The sequence below is a fragment of the Chiloscyllium plagiosum genome, unplaced genomic scaffold (assembly GCF_037043375.1).
Source record: "Chiloscyllium plagiosum isolate Xiang-an unplaced genomic scaffold, Cpla_swu_hap1 HiC_scaffold_35, whole genome shotgun sequence".
Lineage (NCBI taxonomy): Eukaryota > Metazoa > Chordata > Chondrichthyes > Orectolobiformes > Hemiscylliidae > Chiloscyllium > Chiloscyllium plagiosum.
In genome coordinates this window covers 16,801,413-16,820,108 of record NW_028270173.1, presented here as the reverse complement: position 1 = coordinate 16,820,108, position 18,696 = coordinate 16,801,413, and the positions used below count along the sequence as shown (strand labels likewise).

Here is an 18,696-nt window from a genome sequence, read left to right as displayed (position 1 = left end):
CCAGGAGATGCAGCTGAAACAGAGTGTCCAAATGGAATCTTATCAGTTATCCGGAGGGGAAATAAATACAAACATACAGGCCACTGGTGAGACTACATCTGGATTACTGTGTCGAGTATTCAGCACCTCACTGAAGGAATGATGTGAGTGAGTTGGAGGAAGTTCAAAGATTTACTGGAATAATCGTAGAGTCCCTGCAGTGTGAAAGCACGCCATTTGGCCCATCAAGACCACACTGACCCTCCAAAGAGCATCCCACCCAGACCCATCCTAGTTGGGCTCAGCTTCTGTACTTGCTGTAGCTTCAAAAGAATAACAGGTGACTTAATTGAACCATTCAAGATCTTGAATGGTCTTAACTGTTGGAGACACGGACAGGCTGTTTCCACTTATTGGAAAATCTCGAAAAAGGGGTTACAGTTCAAAAACAAAGGGTCAGCTATTTAAAAGGGAAACAAACATTTTCTCCTGGGGGAGGAAAGCCTTTGGAACCTTGTTCCCGAAAAGGTGATAGAAGCAGAATCTTTGACTATTACTCCAGGCAGAGGTGGATTATTCTTGTTAGGCAAGGTGAGAGTGTTATCTGGTGCAGGAGAGAATGTGGAGTTGAGGATGTGAAAACCAGTGGAGCAGGCTAGCAGGTATGCTCATACGTTGACATGGCTCTGTACTCAGAAATGACGTCCCTCCCACCTACTGAGCATACCTGCCCGTCTTCAGCTGGCAGGTTGGCCCTTCCACTTCAAGGGATAACAGGAGGCACCCGAAAGCACGCCATTTGGCCCATCAAGACCACACTGATCTGTAAAGCAAACGCCCACGTGACTCTGTGCCCCGAGCCCACAGCAAGGGCAGGCAGACCAGAGACAATGCCACAATGGCTCAAGGGGTAAGGAAAAGCAAGAGGTGAAGTGGCAGTGCCACAGTGGCTCATGGATTCACAACGGGTCAGAGTTTCGGAACAGACTCAGCCACACGCTGCTCTACGCAGCCGGCTGACATTTACCGTCACGGTTTGCACGTGAACAGCACCCGGGTTAACGTACAGGGGCGGGGTGTTACTCAGACAGCAACACGACTCACAGAGAGGCAAAGGGACTATACAGGCTGTACCTCGGTGGAGAACCTGGGGCTGTGGAAGCAGGTAAACGTGCTGAGAGAGTCCTCGAGTCTCCTTGCCCTGGTGTAGCTGTCGACCAGGTCCAAGTCCTTCAGCTGCAGGTCGCCGATGGGGTCCAGGCCAGCAAGGCCATCAGGGTGGGCCTCAACCAGCCGCAGGAGCTCCTGAGTGGCAGTGGTGACCGACGGACCGGGTGGGTCATGCCTGAGGGTGGGGGGGGGGGGGGGGGGGGGGTGGGAACAAAAGAGATCGACGCTCTATTAGAGGTACCCAGGCATGCAGAGGGCAGATGTGGGCAACAGCAACCCCACAGCACTGCCCTCTCTTCACCCGGCAGTGTTGGAGGTTCTGGAGGAAGTGGGGGGGGGAGGAAATCAATGTGAAGACACTGGGGTTGGGGTGGGGAGCAGAATAGGGTTAGTGGGTGATAGTATAGGGATCATGCTGAAAATGAGTGGGGGGGGGCTGTCAGAATAGGGACAGGTTTAGGGGGTGACAGTATAGGGGTCATGATGATAATGGGGGGTAGAGGTGGGGAGCGGTGGAAAAAGAAAGGAAGGATACATGGCTGACTTTTGCAAGACATCTGCAGTCAGGCAGTCCCTTCACTCTGCTATCCCTTTGTCCCACAGGCAGTTGGGGTGTTGCTACTTGAGGGACAGGGGGTAAAATTGGTGGCGCTGGGTTCAGAGTAATCCCCTGAGCAGTCTGTTATTCCCTTGGTACATTCCGCTCCCCCCCACTTCACCCCGACCCCCCCTTCACCCCTCCTACTCTATGTGCTCCCCACACGGTGCCGTTGGCAGAGGTAAGTGACTGACCTGAAGCGGGGAATCTGCCTCTTCTTGTAGTCATCGATGATTTTGTCGGCATTGATGCGCAGGGTTTTAACGGTGATGCTGCCGATGTCCTTGGCGATCAGTTTCTCCACCACGTGGCCACAGGGTCCTGGGCAGGTGGGGAGAGGTCAGCAACAGGTCAGTCCAGCCCCTGCAGATCCCTCCCTCCCATTATACATCGTGTATATCACACCCAGAGTTCAGGCTCAGGATTATCTCCCACAGGGAGCATTTCAGACTCATCACCTTCCCACAGTCCCTTCCAAAGCTGACCCCAAGGGAATGGAAGTAGAGCCTTTCCCTCGATCTGTAAAGCAAACGCCCACGTGACTCTGTCCCGGCTCACTATGTTGTTTTTTAATATTCATTCACTGGTTGGGGGCGTTGCTGGTTAGACCGGCATTTATTGTCCAGAGGACAGCTGAGCGTTAACCACATTGCTGTGGGTCTAAGTCACACATAGGCCAGAAAAGGGTAAGATCAGCAGCTCTCTTCCCTCATGTTGCAGCTGTACAAAACTCTGGAGCGGCTGCGCTTGGAGTATTGTATACAGTTCTGGTCACCGCATTATAGGAAGGATGTGGAAGCTTTGGAAAGTGTTCAGAGGAGATTTACTAGGATGTTGCCTGGTATGGAGGGAAGGTTTTACGAGGAAAGGCTGAGGGACTGGAGGCTGTTTTCAATAGAGAGAAAAAGGTTGAGGGGTGACTTGATTGAGACATATAAGATAATCAGAGGGTTACATAGGTTGGACAGTGAGAGCCTTTTCTCTTGGATGGCGATGGCTAGCACGAGGGGACTTAGCTTTAAATTGAGGGGTGAAAGATATAGGACAGCTGTCAGAGGTAGTTTCTTTATTCAAAGAGTGGTAGCGGTGTGGAATGCCCTATCTGCAACAGTAGCAGACTTGCCAACTTTAAGGGCATTTAAATGTTCATTGGATAAACATATGGATGAGAATGGAATAGTGTAGGTTAGATGAGCTTCAGATTGGTTCCATAGGTGGGCGTGACATAGAGAGCTGAAGGGCCTGTACCGCGCTGTAATGTTCGATGTTCTATGATGTTAGTGAACCAGATGAGTTTTTGCTGACAATTGACAATGGATTCATGGTCATCATTAAGACACTTCATTCTAGATTTTTGTTAAATTCAAATTCCACCACCTGCCAAGGCAGGATTCGGGTCAGAGTACCATATCCGCACTGTTATCCATGCCATTACTTTCCTGCCAGAAATCTCACTTGCAGCACTTTTGTCAAACAAAAGTTCATGTTCAACACACCAATGGCAGTACCCTCATCAACCCTCAAGGTTACATCATCAAAAAGTGCCATCGAATTAGTTTAAACTAGGTGTACGTGTTGCTGGTGGGAACAGGGAATTAATGAATTCTCGGAGTGCTGAGGTGCATGAGGCGAGATTACTCATCAAGCTCACCTTCAGGAAGGAAGAGTTTATTGGCAAGGAGGTAGTCAGGAGTCGGTGCCACAGGTAATTCCTCAACATCTTTTCCCGTGTCCTCTTGCCTAGGCTCCGAGAGGACCAGGGTGGTGAACGACCGGTTGCTGGAATCTGTGCAAACCTGCAGTTCATGAGAGAGCACTTGGTGAGACCACTTTCAGATAGAGACAGGAGGAGGCCAGTCATCCCCATAAGCCATTGCAGTCATTCGCTCACACTGCAACTGATCTGCATGATAATGCTATTTACCTCCCTTAGACTATTTTGTTAAATAAGGAGCTATCAATTTTAGTGTTTAAACTGGCTCTTCCAAATTCTTAGTATCGAAATACAGAAACAAAGGAAGAATCTAATGATACAAAAGACCGTTCAGCCCACCAAATTGCAGACTGATTTAAAAAAAACTTTCCTACCTTCTAACTTTTGGTTATAGGAATTTGTATGCATGTTGAAATATCATCTTCTAATATAAACGCGATGACGAAGATGGTGAAGAAGTGTCTCGTGAAGTCATTGAAGTCACACAACACCAGGTGACAGACCAATAGGTTTACTCAAAATCACAAACTTTCAGAGCTCTGCTCCTTCGTCAGGTGAAGTGGAGGGAATTGCACAGGCACAGAATTTATCAGCGGAGAGATCATTGCAAAATAATGCCAGGTAATCCAGAGGGTCAAAAGATAACTACAAATAGTGCGAGTGAAGTGTCAACAGACTGGATAACAACTCTTTGCAGGTGATCAAAACTGTCAGGGTGAGTAAAGTGTCAACAGCTGAATAGCAAGTGAAGGGATGACCTTCATTAGTTTGTCCAGTTTTGGATTGCTTGTTGTTACTTCGGTTAGACCCTCGTCTTATAACTATCATGTTATTCCAGCCATTTGGTTTGCCTCCAGCACCATCTTTTTTTTTTGGAATTATCTTTCTGCCTGAATTAACTGGATCACAGGTCATCCCTTCACTTGCTACTTAGCGTTTGACACTTCACTCACACCATCTGACACTTTTGACAACCTGCAATGACTTGTTGTTCGGCCTCTCGATGCTCCACTCACATCATTTGTACTATTTTTTGACATTCTTAATCACCTGGAATTATCTTGCAATGATCTCTTCGCCTATAGAGTCTGTGCCTGTGCACTACCTTCCAATTCACATGATGAAGGAGCAGCGCTCCAAAAGCTTGTGATTTCAAATAAACCTGTTGGACTGTAACCTGGTGATGTGTGACTTTAGACTTTGCCCACCCCAGTTCAACACTGGCACCTCTAAATCGAAGTCCCTGAAATTCAGCTTGCTTCCCATCAGTTTTCAAATGAACTGAACAGCCAGTTTTCATCTCTGATCACAAATGGCATATCAGAACTATTTGGAGGCTGAGCTTCTGTCACCTTCAAAGCGAAGGGAAAATGGAGATAATAATTTAAGGTGGATGGCTTCAGTGCAACAAATAGAGACAGTTCAAAGCACAGTTAACATCCCCCACCGCTCTACCTGCAGGATCACTCCCAGGGCATTCTTGTGATGTTGGTTTTTAACCACCAGGACTCGCCCGACAGACAGTGCCTTGAAAGCGCTTGTGGATTCCATGATGCTTTTCTGTAACGCGAGACAGAGCAGGTGTTAAAACAGCAGAGCAGCAAGTTTCACCGTTGTTTAAATCAATTGAGAGTCTAGGCTTCATCTCATCACACGTTACCTGCAGAGTGTCCCTCGTGTACAGGAGCTCCCTCACAGTATTGTAGTAGTGCTCCAAATCACTCAGCTGACCAACACACTCCACCTCATCCATGTTTGACAGCTTCTTTGCCAGCTCCTGAATCTGCTGCTCGTATATCTGCAAAGCACAATGTGAGAAGCAGGAAGTATAAGGCACCATTCAGCCTTTGCACATGCTCCACCCCTTGCATGGGAAGGAGGTGGCTGCTGCACAGGGAGATATCACTGCAGCTTAGTCACCGGAGCACTGCGTTCTGCTTCTATCGCCTCACGCAAGAACGAATGAATGCGTGAGCGATTCGGTGAAAATGGACTCGCCAGATTTCGGGTCTTATTTTTAAAAAGGAGGCTTAGCTGAGCAGGTTAGGCCCAAATTCTGGGTTTAGAAGACTGAGAGGAGGTCCTATTGAAACAAATAAGATCCAGAGGAGAGCTGACAGCGTCAATCCTGGGACGATGATTCAACTTGTTGAGAAGTCTGGAATCCAGGGGGCTACAATTAAAAAAACCAGGAATTTCTCATTTTAGGCAGAGCTGATGGGAATGATTTTCTTCCAGAGAATTGTCAATTTGTGAAATTCCCTTCCTCAAAAGGGGACTGGAGGCAGGGTCACTGAATATGCTCAACGCTTAGACTGACTTCTGATAAACTAGGGAGTCAAACGACATGGGTGCAGTTAGAATAAAAAGTGGCTTTCAGGAATCTATTGAATCAGCCATGACCTTATTGACAAGTAGAGCAGGATCAAGGGGCCGAATGGTCTACTCACACTCCTATTTCTTCTGTTCTTGTGCTATAATCCCACTTTGTTGCCATCTCTCAAGAAAAGAGAAGACTCAAGCTCAAATTACACATTCTAACCACTTCGCTGAATGCTTTAGAAACTTGACAATAAATAAAGACGAATGGTAGAAAACAGGGGCCTCTGAAATTTGGGTGCCAAGATGCATCTATGTACAAACAGAAAAGAGGAGGTGATTGAAATTGCAGCCGCAAAAATAACTCCATGAAGTGACACACTGAGAAGAAAATTCCAGGATTTCAAACATTTGGTCAGAGCTGAAAAATTACAGGAATCTTTTCCAGAGAAAGAGGCCTTTCCCTCGGCTGAGCAGAATGATGACGATCACAGAGCACTTGCAGACGGTGGGCGGCACGGTGGCACAGTGGTTAGCACTGCTGCCTCACAGCGCCAGAGACCCGGGTTCACTTCCCGCCTCAGGCGACTGACTGTGTGGAGTTTGCACGTTCTCCCCGTGTCTGCGTGGGTTTCCTCCGGGTGCTCCGGTTTCCTCCCACAGTCCAAAGATGTGCAGGGTCAGGTGAATTGGCCAGACTAAATTGCCCGTAGTGTTAGGTAAGGGGTAAATGTAGGGGTATGGGTGGGTTTCGCTTCGGCGGGTCGGTGTGGACTTGTTGGGCCGAAGGGCCTGTTTCCACACTGTAATGTAATCTAATCTATACGGATTGTGAGAGAATGGCACGACACAAACAAGCAGGTCATACCACAACAGCTGCTCTCCTAGCCTTGACATTCAACGGAACTACCGTCACGGAATCCCACAAAAACATCCCGGGGTCACCATCACCCAGAAACTGCACTAGATGCATGATTTAAACATAGTGGCTGCAAGAGCAGGTCAAAGGCTAGGAATCCAGCAGAGAGTAACTCATCACCTGACTGTGGTGAAAGGGTTAAAATTATGTCCCAATACATGTGTGAATCTTATTATCTGTATGTAACCGGAATGGAATGTGTTGCTTAGTCTTGCCCTGTTGTTCGCATGAATATGTTGCCGGAATGGAATGTGTTGCTTATGGTGTTTATGCTACCAGCCTTGATAAGGAACAGACACTGTCAAACAGGATGTTGCAAGCTTAATTGGTTCCAGCTGAAACTCGTAAAGAGTCTTGCCCTGTTGTTCGCATGAATGTTTAGATCTCGAAAGAGTATATAAGCTGGGAAAGTCCCCAGTTTTGTAGAGTCTGCTCCGGGTTACGTTTAACCGCCGAGCGTGGGTTGTTGGCAACCGCTCTACGAGAACTGACGGCTCCCAGTTCCGGTAACATGTAGAGTGAGTATAAACCAGACCCGTTGTAAGTACGAGACCTGGTTGAGGCGACACTGCGGGGAATAAAATACTTATATTCTAGCAAACTCGTCTCTCAGTTCTTTTCTCCTGGTCTGTGTCAGACTACTCTCCTGCGAACCCGATCCTTGAGAATTTATAAAACATTTTGGCGTAGTCGGCAGGATCAATCGCAATTGGGGAGAGATTTTGATACAGAACAATGTTTGGGAAAAGGACTAAGAAACCAGAAGAACAAACTGTGGAGGTCCCAACCGTCCCGGGATGGCAGGGACCGTGGCATGACGTGGCAGTTTGTTTGAGGAATGGTGGGGGGCGACCGGAAAACTGGGAAGCCGAGGGCGTAGGAACCCCAGTGTCGCTGCTGTCTACCCTTGAGAGGATCCCAGTCCTGCCGAAAAACCCCTTGCCTGGGGTACAGCGGAGGATGTGGGCAAATGGTGGGGGGCGACCGGAAAACTGGGAAGCCGAGGGCGTAGGAACCCCAGTAACGCTGCTGTCCACCCTTGAGAGGATCCCAGTCCTGCCGAAGAACCCCTTGCCTGGGGTACAGCGGAGGATGTGGGCAAATGGTGGGGGGCGACCGGAAAACTGGGAAGCCGAGGGCGTAGGAACCCCAGTGTCGCTGCTGTCCACCCTTGAGAAGATCTCAGTCCTGCCGAAGAACCCCTTGCCTGGGGTACAGCGGAGGATGTGGGCATGTGCGGCGACTTGTAGACAACAGTCAGACAAGCGCCAAAAAGCTGAAGCAGAATTAGCCCTCCTGAAACATGAGCAGGGACTCAGTTCGGGAGATGCCTCTATGTTGAGGCAGGAAATTATGAAGTTAAAGGCTGAATTGACAGCATTAACTGAACTAGCAGGACGAACTATTATGTATCTGTCTGCTAAGAAACGGAAAGAGAAAAGGAAGGTCCCTCGAACCCCGGACCCAGTACAAGTACGGGCGTTTGTAGCCCAGTTAAATAATGGGGATCGATGGGATATCGACCATTGGGACGGAAATATTTGGGGAGATTCAGATGATCAGTATGAAGATGACCCACCCGTACTCCAGGCTAAACCAGTAGTTAGGAGAAAACAAGTCCAGAGACGCCTCCCGGTGCAGCGGGAAGTAATGTTAGATGGGGAAGGGAATCCCATACGGAATGAACAGGGGGAGGCAATTATGCATGAATTACCGCGGGCTCAGCCTCCTGCGGAATTGGGATTTTGGTCCCGGAAATTGCCCCCGGCAGGGGAACGATACACCCCCGTTGAGAAACAATTGTTATCATGTTACTGGAGCTTGGTGGAAACTGAAGCTCTAACTATTGGACATGAAATGATCATGAGAACAGCTATTCCTATCCTCCCGTGGGTACTCAGTGACCCCATTACCCACAGGATAGGAACCGCCCAAGAGAGCAGCATTATCAAATGGAAATGGTACGTGTCAGAAAGAGTGCGGACTGGACAAAAGGGAGTGTCAGTCCTGCATGAGCAAGTGGCAGAGGCCCCTGGGGAAGGGGAAAAGCGGTTTGAGGTGATTGAGTATAAAGAATCACCCGTCAAGATGGGCAAACGGTATGATGAACTGACCCTGGATGAACAAACCACGGCTTGGTTTGTAGATGGGTCAGCCCAATGGAAGGCAGGACAATGTAGATGGAAAGCTGCCGCTTTTAATCCGAAACAAGGTATAACCCTAGAAGAACTAGGCGAGGGGAAAAGTAGTCAGTGGGCAGAATTAAAAGCAGTACATATGGTGGTCATGCAAGCGGGGGTCATGGGAGTTTATTTGTTTTCTGACCCTTGGTCAGTGGTTAACGGCATGACACAATGGATGCCAACTTGGCAGGCCAATCAGTGGATGATCCAAAATAGGGAAGTATGGGGTAAACAGTTATGGGAAGATCTCTGGGAAAAAGCTCAACACCTGGTTATATACATCACCCACGTAGATGCCCATACATCTCGAAATGATGTGGAAGCTCTACATAATCGATATGTGGATGGTATCGTCCGAACCATGAATGTGCAAAGGGGCACCTCAGTGGACCTAGCTAGATGGGCACACCTTAAGGCTGGGCACTGGGGAGTGTAAGGAACCTTGCAATGGGCTCGAGACCGAGGAATAGATCTTATGGTAGATGATGTTAAGACTGCAGTAAACCAGTGTGAGCAGTGTCAGCATCAACGGCAGGGAGTGCCCCAACATATGATGGGACATATACACCGAGGAGAGGGACCGGGACAGAGCTGGCAAATGGACTTTGTGGGTCCATTACCTTCCTCACAAGGATGTAACCATATATGTACAGTTGTGGACACTATGTCTGGGGTTTTGGTAGCCCATCCCTGTCGACATAACAACCAACAGGCTACCTTACGGTGTTTAGATTTGATCGAACAATTTTATGGATTGCCCATACAGGTCCAGAGTGACAATGGCTCCCATTTCACAGGAGGGATGGTGAAGCAGTGGTGTCATGATAACCATGTGGAGTGGATTTATCACGTGCCCTACCATCCGCAAGCTGCGGGACTTATTGAACGAATGAACGGGCTTCTAAAATCCTCCCTGCGAAAGGCAGGAGGATGTAATAATTTAACAGGTTGGAAGAAACAATTGATTCGGGTAGTAAAGCAAATTAATAACCGCCCATTGGGAAACGGGGTGACGCCCTTGAATCGGATGATACGGGTGTGTGATACCCCAAAGGCACAGCCTATTAAAATGTGGAAATTTGCTAAGGAAGCTAATATTCCCGTAAGGGCCACACCGGCTTCGGCTGGACTGGACTTACGAGCGTTAACTACACAGACCTTTGGTCCAACAAAAACCTACGGTGATTAAGACCGGATTAGGATTGATTTGTCCCCCTGGAACCTATGGGCATATCCTCCCGCGATCGGGATTGTCACTAAAGGGGATTGATGTAATGGCAGGAGTAATTGACGCGGACTACCAAGGAGAATTGGGAGTAGTCCTGGTCAACATCACATCTGAACCTTATGTGATACAGAAGGGAGACAGAATAGCACAATTAGTTATTAAACCATGTAACCTTACAACGGTGGAAGAGACGGGAGCTCCCATTAAGGTTACTGAGCGTGGGACGGGGGGATTTGGGTCTACTGACACTAAGGGTGCCAAGGTATGGGTACGCCAGACAACTGGTCCCCCCAAACCAGCAGAGATCATAGCCCAAGGAAAAGACAGTCTGGTCACCATTATGTATCCTGGGGAATCAGTCTGGAGGAGTGTGCCAGCTCAGTCGTTGGTACCCTTATCGAAACAAAATGTAGGTTGGAAAATTAGTAGTGAGGAACGACAGCAAGATGATTTTAAGTGTGCGGCAAATCAATGGTGTACAATTTTAGATCTCACGAGTGATTGTCAAATGTATACTTGTGTACGATGTTATAAGGGGAGAAATGTAACTTTGATAACCCCTAACTGTACATTGATGTTGAATGCAATGGTGAATATGTGTCATTGGAATATAACCGCTCGTGAATGTGAAAGCTCAAACGGGACACGATGGAACATCACGACTGGAGATGAGGACATCTGGATCAGCAATGGAACAGTTATTCAAAACCGGACTCGAATGTTATGGCTGATCTTGGTGCGCCCTAACGTCTCTGACGCGCACCGCACACAGTTGGCTCCCATTATGTCAACTTGTCAGCAGATGGCCCAGGCAGTACTGCACACTGATGTTCACTGGCAGGTGCGGCTGCCGGCTATCCCAGAATGCCAACATAAGAGGAGGCGGCGTGCATGGTATGACACTCTACTGGGAGGTGCAGGAACTGTCATGGGTATCTCAAATGCTATTGACTCTGAGGTAACCCGTACTAAATTATCCAACACAGGACAGGCTACTTCACAAGGACTACACACTATTGGAAGATGGATGCCATCCGTAATGATGACTCAAGGAGAAACAGCTAAAATATTGATACAATCCCTGCAATGGGAACTAGATGTCTGGGGTGCCACCCAGGAACTGTTTGAGAACATTACAACTCAGTTAAATTGGACTGCCTGTCACATTAACATGTTGCATGCACAGATGCAGAAAGAACGATTCTTGCGCACGGTAACATCCCCTAATGTACAAGCTTGGAGGGGAATATGGAATGTATCCGAGAAACTGTGGATGATGACACATCCAGAGAAAACATGGTGTAATACAACTATGTGTAGAGGGCATTTTGTTACCATGAATGTAACTCGAACTGTTACGGTCTGTCAATATTATGTATTACCGGTGAGTACGTCTTCTGGATACTATTTCCTGAAAACAAAGGGGCAGTGGTTTAGCCCAGATACCAATATTACCTATGATCTGTCCGCCTGTGAACAGACTGATCAAGGTAAAGCTTGTCTACTGATGGACAGATATCGAGACCCTTGTTTGACTAAGGGAACGGCCCTGTGTGAATGGACTGTTGAAGCTTCAAGGGACATGATGTGGCAGATTGGGCCACACACACTCTGTGTGGCTACCAATAACCCACATCCCATGCTTCCCACAGTACCGTTCTCGGGATGCCTCTCAAATGTTTATCAGTGGCAATGGCAGAATCAGACCTATCTGTTATCGATCCTGGTAGGAGTCCTGGTGATCGTAACATGCTGTAATGTCCTGACTTGCTTGTATATTTGGCGTGTACGTAGACGCTTGTTGGAAAAGATATATATGGGCATGATGTAACACATGTATTGGGCCAATCAGTGGAATGTGGTGAAAGGGTTAAAATTATGTCCCAATACATGTGTGAATCTTATTATCTGTATGTAACCGGAATGGAATGTGTTGCTTAGTCTTGCCCTGTTGTTCGCATGAATATGTTGCCGGAATGGAATGTGTTGCTTATGGTGTTTATGCTACCAGCCTTGATAAGGAACAGACACTGTCAAACAGGATGTTGCAAGCTTAATTGGTTCCAGCTGAAACTCGTAAAGAGTCTTGCCCTGTTGTTCGCATGAATGTTTAGATCTCGAAAGAGTATATAAGCTGGGAAAGTCCCCAGTTCGGTAGAGTCTGCTTCGGGTTACGTTTAACCGCCGAGCGTGGGTTGTTGGCAACCGCTCTACGAGAACTGACGGCTCCCAGTTCCGGTAACATGTAGAGTGAGTATAAACCAGACCCGTTGTAAGTACGAGACCTGGTTGAGGCGACACTGCGGGGAATAAAATACTTATATTCTAGCAAACTCGTCTCTCAGTTCTTTTCTCCTGGTCTGTGTCAGACTACTCTCCTGCGAACCCGATCCTTGAGAATTTATAAAACACTGACTCCCCAAAGCCTGTCCACCATCGACAAGGCACAAGTCAAGGGGCTGTTGGAATACTCCCCATGAACAAGAGTAGCTCTAACAACAAGCTCGACACCATCCATGACAAAGTAGCTCACTTGATAGGCACTGTTCGCTCCTTCCAGTGCCTATGCTCAATGGCAGCAGTATGTACCATTTGCAAGGGGCACTGCAGAAATTTGCCAAGACTCCTTCGACAACACCTTCCAAACTCATGAACACTTCCACCTAGAAGGGCAAGGGGTAGCAGATACATGGGAACACCACCAATTGCAAGGTCCTCTCCAAGTCACTCACCATCCTGATTTGGAAATATGTCACTGTTGCTTACAGGGTCACTGACTCAAAATCCTGGAATACCCTCCCAAACAGCATTATGGGTCTACTGAGAGCAAACAGACTGCAGTGTTTCTAGAAGGTAGTTCACCACCACCTTTTAGGGGAAATTAAGGACGGGCAACATGCTGGCCCAGCTCATGAGAGAATTTTTTTTTTGAAAATGCAGTACCTAGGATAGGGCAGATGCAATATTTTCGTCTACTTGACGAGATCAGTGTCAATTGGATGGAGGTTTGGTTTTAAAGAAATGTAAAACTGAATATGAATAGGTGATTGGATCTCAAGGCAACAGAAACCTAGAGCTACAAGATGAATCTTTTGAAGTCAGGTTAGGGCGGCTGAGTGGTTAGCACTGCTGCCTCACAGCACCAGGATCCCAGGTTTGATTCCAGCGCCGGGCAACTGTCTGTGTGGAGTTTGCACATTCTCCCCGTGTCTGCATGGGTTTCCTCTGGGTGCTCCGGTTTCCTCCCACAGTCCAAAGATGTGCAGGTCAGGTGAATTGGCCATGCTAAATTGCCCATAGTGTTAGGAGCATTAGTCAGAGGGAAATGGGTCTGGGTGGGTTACTCTTCGGAGGGTCGGTGTGGACTGGTTGGGCCAAAGGGCCTGTTTCCACGCTGCAGGGAATCTAATCTAAAGCCCTTAAAAGGACTCGGTGATAATCTGCAGCTGTACCTTGGCATCCTTCCTGGTGTGGAACTCGGAGAAACTCCGCTTCATCATGTCCTCCACCCGGAGCGCCTCCACCCGCAGCAGGTTCAAGATCATGGTGTAGGTTAGACGGAACTGTGATTGCAACAGCGTTGGCTTCCCCTGCAACAAAATACACAAACGCTCACACTGAGGGCTGCACAAAGCCATCACAGTGCAACAAAATACACACACGCTCACACGGAGGGCTGCACAAAGCCATCACAGTGCAACAAAATACACACACGCTCACACGGAGGGCTGCACAAAGCCATCACAGTGCAACAAAATACACACACGCTCACACTGAGGGCTGCACAAAGCCATCACAGTGCAATAAAATACACACACGCTCGCACGGAGGGCTGCACAAAGCCATCACAGTGCAACAAAATACACACACGCTCACACCGAGGGCTGCACAAAGCAATCTGGGTAACAGGAAAGAGACAGCAAAAGGAACAGTGAAAGGCAAAAGTGGTGGCAAAGGGCAAGAGAGAGCAAAGGAGAAAGATGGAGAAAAGTCAAGTTGTTTTGAACTAAAGCTAGAAATCGAAGTAGGGTTTTAGTCAAAGGGTGACCATTCTGCACAGCAAAATCTGCAAACAAAGCAACTGAATGACTGACAAACTGCTCCTTTTCTCATGCAACACGAGGTCACAAGGGCAAGGGTAGACTCCTTCAAAGTTAGCTGGTCTCCAAGACTGAATCGCACTGCCACCTCCCTTCTCACCCCTCCAACTGCATTACTTACCAACATCATCTTGTGGAGGTCAGCCATCTCGTGGACCCCAGACTTGCACAGGATGATAACCATCCCTGTTGTGTCCAGTCCTCTTCTTCCTGCTCTCCCAGCCATCTGAATATATTCACCTGCAATGAGTACAACACGGGTAGAGGATTAAAAATGGGGTAAGCGGTCAGGACAGGATTTGGAGGTTCTGTTTGGATTTGCTTCAGTACTGAAGATTAAAGTGTGATTAAAAAGGAGCTTTGTGCTGCTTGATTTCATCTTTAATCAAATGTGGGACATTGTTGGATTGTTGGACGTGCAGAGTATTATCTACGTTAACTGCCTTCTTAACATACAATGGGAGAGGTTTGCGAGACTATTTCAGAAGGCAATGAAAAGTCAACCACATGGTTTCTGTATCTGCAGTCACACATTAGGCCAGACCAAGGAAGGATGGCAGATTTCCTTCTCCAAGTGAACCTGGATGGGTTTACAATGGTAATATCATGAGTAGTTCAAATTCCATATTTGCCATGGTTTGTTATAAACTCATGTCACATTAATGCTGGTCTCTGGATTACTCTCCAGTAAGACTGCTGCTGTGCAAGGACTTTAGGAATCGAGAGCAACCTTCCGATGATGTCAGAGAGTTCTCCTCACTCGGCATAAATAACGCAGTGTGGGTAGATTTAAAAGAAAGAAGAAACACACAGAGAATGAGGAAGCAGCTTGAAGTCTAGCGACGTGAATGTTAGAAACACATACAGGGAAGCATGTGGAATAGGCTCACAGGCAAAAGGCAGCAGAGCTTATGAAATACTCCTTCCAGAGTGCAAAAGGACAAAATTACAGCCCGGTATATCTCCAAATACCATTTACTGTAGTATTTAGTCTTAACTTCTAATAAACAAACAGTGTTATAAAGAAACACAAGCCTAAGGAAAGTTCTTACTTTGCCTTCTCCTCAATGAGTCTGTATTAAACCCAAACTCAGGGATCTGGACAGCAGGCTGCACAATAAAAGAATGACCTCTGACTGAACTAGCCAGCCCTCAACAGAGTCGACAGAACGGATAATACAGAGAAACCATTTTCCCTGGTGGAGGGAGCTTAAAGCAAAGGGCATAATCTTAAAAGTCAGAGCCAGGCTGTTCAGACATTACATCAAAACCACTGCAGTGACTCTAGCTGACCTGTGCTAGAGCTTATGCTCCATCAAGGCCTCCCCGCAGTCCTCTCCTTCTCACAAGGATTTTGCCAGGGGTGGAGGGATTGAGCAAAAGGGTGAGGCTGAACAGGCTGGGGCTGTTTTCCCTGGAGTGTCAGAGGCTGAGGGGTGATCTTATACAAGTTTATAAAATCATGAAGGGCATGGATAAGGTGAATAGCCAAGGTCTTTTTCCTAGAAGAGGGAAGTCCAAAACTAGAGGACATTGGTTTAGGGTGAGAGGGGAAAGATTAAAAGGGTCCTGAGGGACAGCGTTTTCACACAGAAGGTGATGCGTGCATGGAATGAGCTGCCAGAGGAAGTGGTGGAGGCTGGTGCAATTACAACATTTAAAAAGCATCTGGATGGGTATATGAGTAGGAAGGGTTTGGAGGCAAATGAGCCAAATGCTGGCAAATGGGACTAGATTAATTTAGGATTAATCTTGGACGAATTAGACCAAGGGGTCTGTTTCTGTGCTGTACATGTCTATGACTCTATGACACTCAGCAACACATCTTTCTTTTGCTATCTCACCTTAGATGTATCTATACTCGTCATTTCAACCTCACCCTGTGATAGTGGGATACCCATTCTCACCAGTCTCTGGTAAAGGCACCTCTCCCGAATTCACTACTAGATTTATCAGTCACCATTATATTGATGACCCCTAGTTTTGATGACGAGTGAGGCTGGAACTATTTTCCCTGCCTCAAACCCATTACATGTTAAGAATAAAACCCAAGATTGTAATAAGAAAAAAACTCGAAAGATGCAACCTGACAGCCAGAAACTCCAGACTATAAATAAAAGATCCATGGAAGAAAATAGAGGCCTTTGAAACACAGATGTTAAGACACATATGCTAAATCGTCCATATAGAGAAGGTAAGACAAATGAAGAGGTGAACAGTTGCAAGAGCAAAACAAAAACTCTTTAAAAGTGACAGATAGGAAAAAATTAAGGATTTTGGCCACTAGATTAGAGCTGAAAAGTCAAGGATCTCTTTCAAAAGACAAAGTGGACATCAGCAAAAAGGGGAGTTGATCGAAGTGCAGTTGAATGCGGAGAGTCAGAGAGATGTACAGCATGGAAACAGACCCTTCGGTCCAACTCATCCATGCTGACCAGATATCCTAACCTACTCCAGTCCCATTTGCCAGCATTTGGCCCATATCCCTCTAAACCCTTCCTAGACATATGTCCATCCAGATGCCTTTTAAATATTGTACACTACAGCAACTGGGAGAGAATGTCGCAAAACAGATGTGTACGACATGCCATGATAGAGCCAGCACAGAGAGCCAGAACAGATGCGACAGGCTGAGTGGCTGTCTTCTGTGTTCTAACTATTCCATGATTCTACGAGGTATGCTTAGGGTAACAAACAATAAAAAGTTGAAACTGTAAATAACTGTTCTCTAGAAACAGCCAGGACAAGCAAGATGGACTGAAAGTCTCATTCTGTGCTGTAATGTTCTGTCATTCCTCGCAGTAAGTAAACCCACCACAAAAGGATTGCAAGGCAATGATGGTGGAGAAAAAAAAACATGCAAGTACTTTTTAAAATCATTGGTAAAGTCAGTGTTTATGGGGTGGCATGGTGGCTCAGTGGTTAGCACTGCTGCCTCACAGCATCAGGGTCCCAGGTTCGATTCCAGCCTCGGGCGACTGTCGGTGTGGAGTTTGCATATTCTCCCAGTGTCTGCATGGATTTCCTCCATGTACTCTGGTTTCCTCCCACAGTCCAAAGATGTGCAGGTCAGGTGAATTGACTGTGCTAAATTGCCCATAGTGTTAGGTGCATTAGTCAGAGGGAAATAGGACTGGGCGGGTTACTCTGAGGGTTGGTGTGGACTTGTTGGGCTGAAGGGCTAGTTTTCCACACTGTAGGGAGTCTAATCGGTTTAATGACCTATCCTTAGTTGCCACAAGGTGGTGCTAGTGAGCCACCTCCTGGAACTGCTGCAATCCATGTGGTGCAGGAGTGCCTCGTTGTGCTGTTAGGAAGGAAGCTTCAGGATTGTGATCCAGCCAAAGTGAAGGAATGGTGATACACTTCCAAGTCAGGATGGTGCCTGGGTTCAGATGTGATGGCAGCCTAGTGTCCTTTGAGGTGGCAGAGATCATATTTTGCAAGGTGCCCTCAAAGGGTCTCGTAGATGGTACAAGCTGCTGCCAGCAAGCGTCAGTGGTGCAGCAAGTGAAATGTTTAAAGACGGTGACTGGAGGTGTCCGTTGAGCAAGGTTCTTTGTCCTGGATGCTGTCAAGCTCAGTGTGAAGTTGGAGCCTGCCTCACCCAGGTAAGTACAGTGCATTCATCAGACTTCTGTTTTGTCGCCAGTTGTCGTCAGGCTTTGGAGAGTCACGTGGGGAGCTGCTCGCTGTTTCCCAACCTCTGATCTGCTCCTACAGTCACACAGTATTTACCTTGCTGATCCACTTCAGTTTCTGGCCAATGGTAACACCAGGCCGTTGAAAATGGGGAATTCTGTGCTGAGCGATGCTGAACAATGCCCACAAGGGGATCCAGATAACTGAAATTCATTCAATTTCTCCTCTCACCCCGCATCTCTACTAGTCATCTCCCGCTGAACGACATTCCCCCATCCCACCACAAGCCTGGACTGTGTCTCCGTATTCTTACTACCCCTCTCCACTTTCTGTTTGGTGGTCTGCCCTCAGTGACGTGGCTGAGCCTGCCACGTGTGGAGAGGAGTTGGGGAGGGGGTACGGGGGAGGAGGTTACATCGTTACCTGGTGTCAGGTCTCGGAAGTTTGTCCCATCGTGCTTGCGGATTGTGTCGAACACCACAGTTCTGGCTGGCATGTTCACTCCCATCGCAAAGGTCTCTGTAGCAAAGAGAATCTGCAGCACGTGGAAATACAAAAACTAAATTACCTCGTGATATAAACATCGTTAACACACAGACAGACGGTGCTGAATCTCTACCGTATGGCAAAACAAAAACTAAGATTACCCTCTGATATAGACCCTGTAAACACACAGACAGTGCTGACTGCTGGATCAATACCTCCTCAGGCCAGTTTCCTTCAACCATTCACTCCATGGAACAAGCCAGAGGGAGATGCAGTCAAGTTTCACAGTCATATAACAACACAGTATCAAAGCGAGCTATCAGATGCAGGATATGTTGGCTGAGCTGGGATTTTGGCT

General features: G+C 47.4%; 2 protein-coding genes across 3 annotated transcripts in view; one reads left to right on the top strand and one right to left on the bottom strand.

Moving 5' to 3' along the window:
• skic2 (SKI2 subunit of superkiller complex) overlaps positions 1-18,696 on the bottom strand; it is a 61,227-nt gene that overhangs the window by 8,789 nt on the left and 33,742 nt on the right. For both annotated transcript variants that reach the window (XM_043678180.2, XM_087979319.1), the window contains 8 exons: positions 18,276-18,387; positions 14,332-14,450; positions 13,563-13,700; positions 5,122-5,259; positions 4,917-5,021; positions 3,399-3,543; positions 1,942-2,068; positions 1,114-1,324 (listed from right to left, as the gene is read on the bottom strand). In XM_043678180.2, the coding sequence (XP_043534115.2) occupies positions 1,114-1,324; positions 1,942-2,068; positions 3,399-3,543; positions 4,917-5,021; positions 5,122-5,259; positions 13,563-13,700; positions 14,332-14,450; positions 18,276-18,387 (1,095 nt within the window). The remainder of the gene's footprint in view (positions 1-1,113; positions 1,325-1,941; positions 2,069-3,398; positions 3,544-4,916; positions 5,022-5,121; positions 5,260-13,562; positions 13,701-14,331; positions 14,451-18,275; positions 18,388-18,696) is intronic.
• LOC148140201 (uncharacterized) lies at positions 10,697-13,234 on the top strand. Its single transcript, XM_087979766.1, has 2 exons — positions 10,697-11,836; positions 13,154-13,234. The coding sequence occupies exons 1-2, from the start codon at positions 10,697-10,699 to the stop codon at positions 13,232-13,234; spliced, it is 1,221 nt and encodes a 406-aa protein (XP_087835892.1).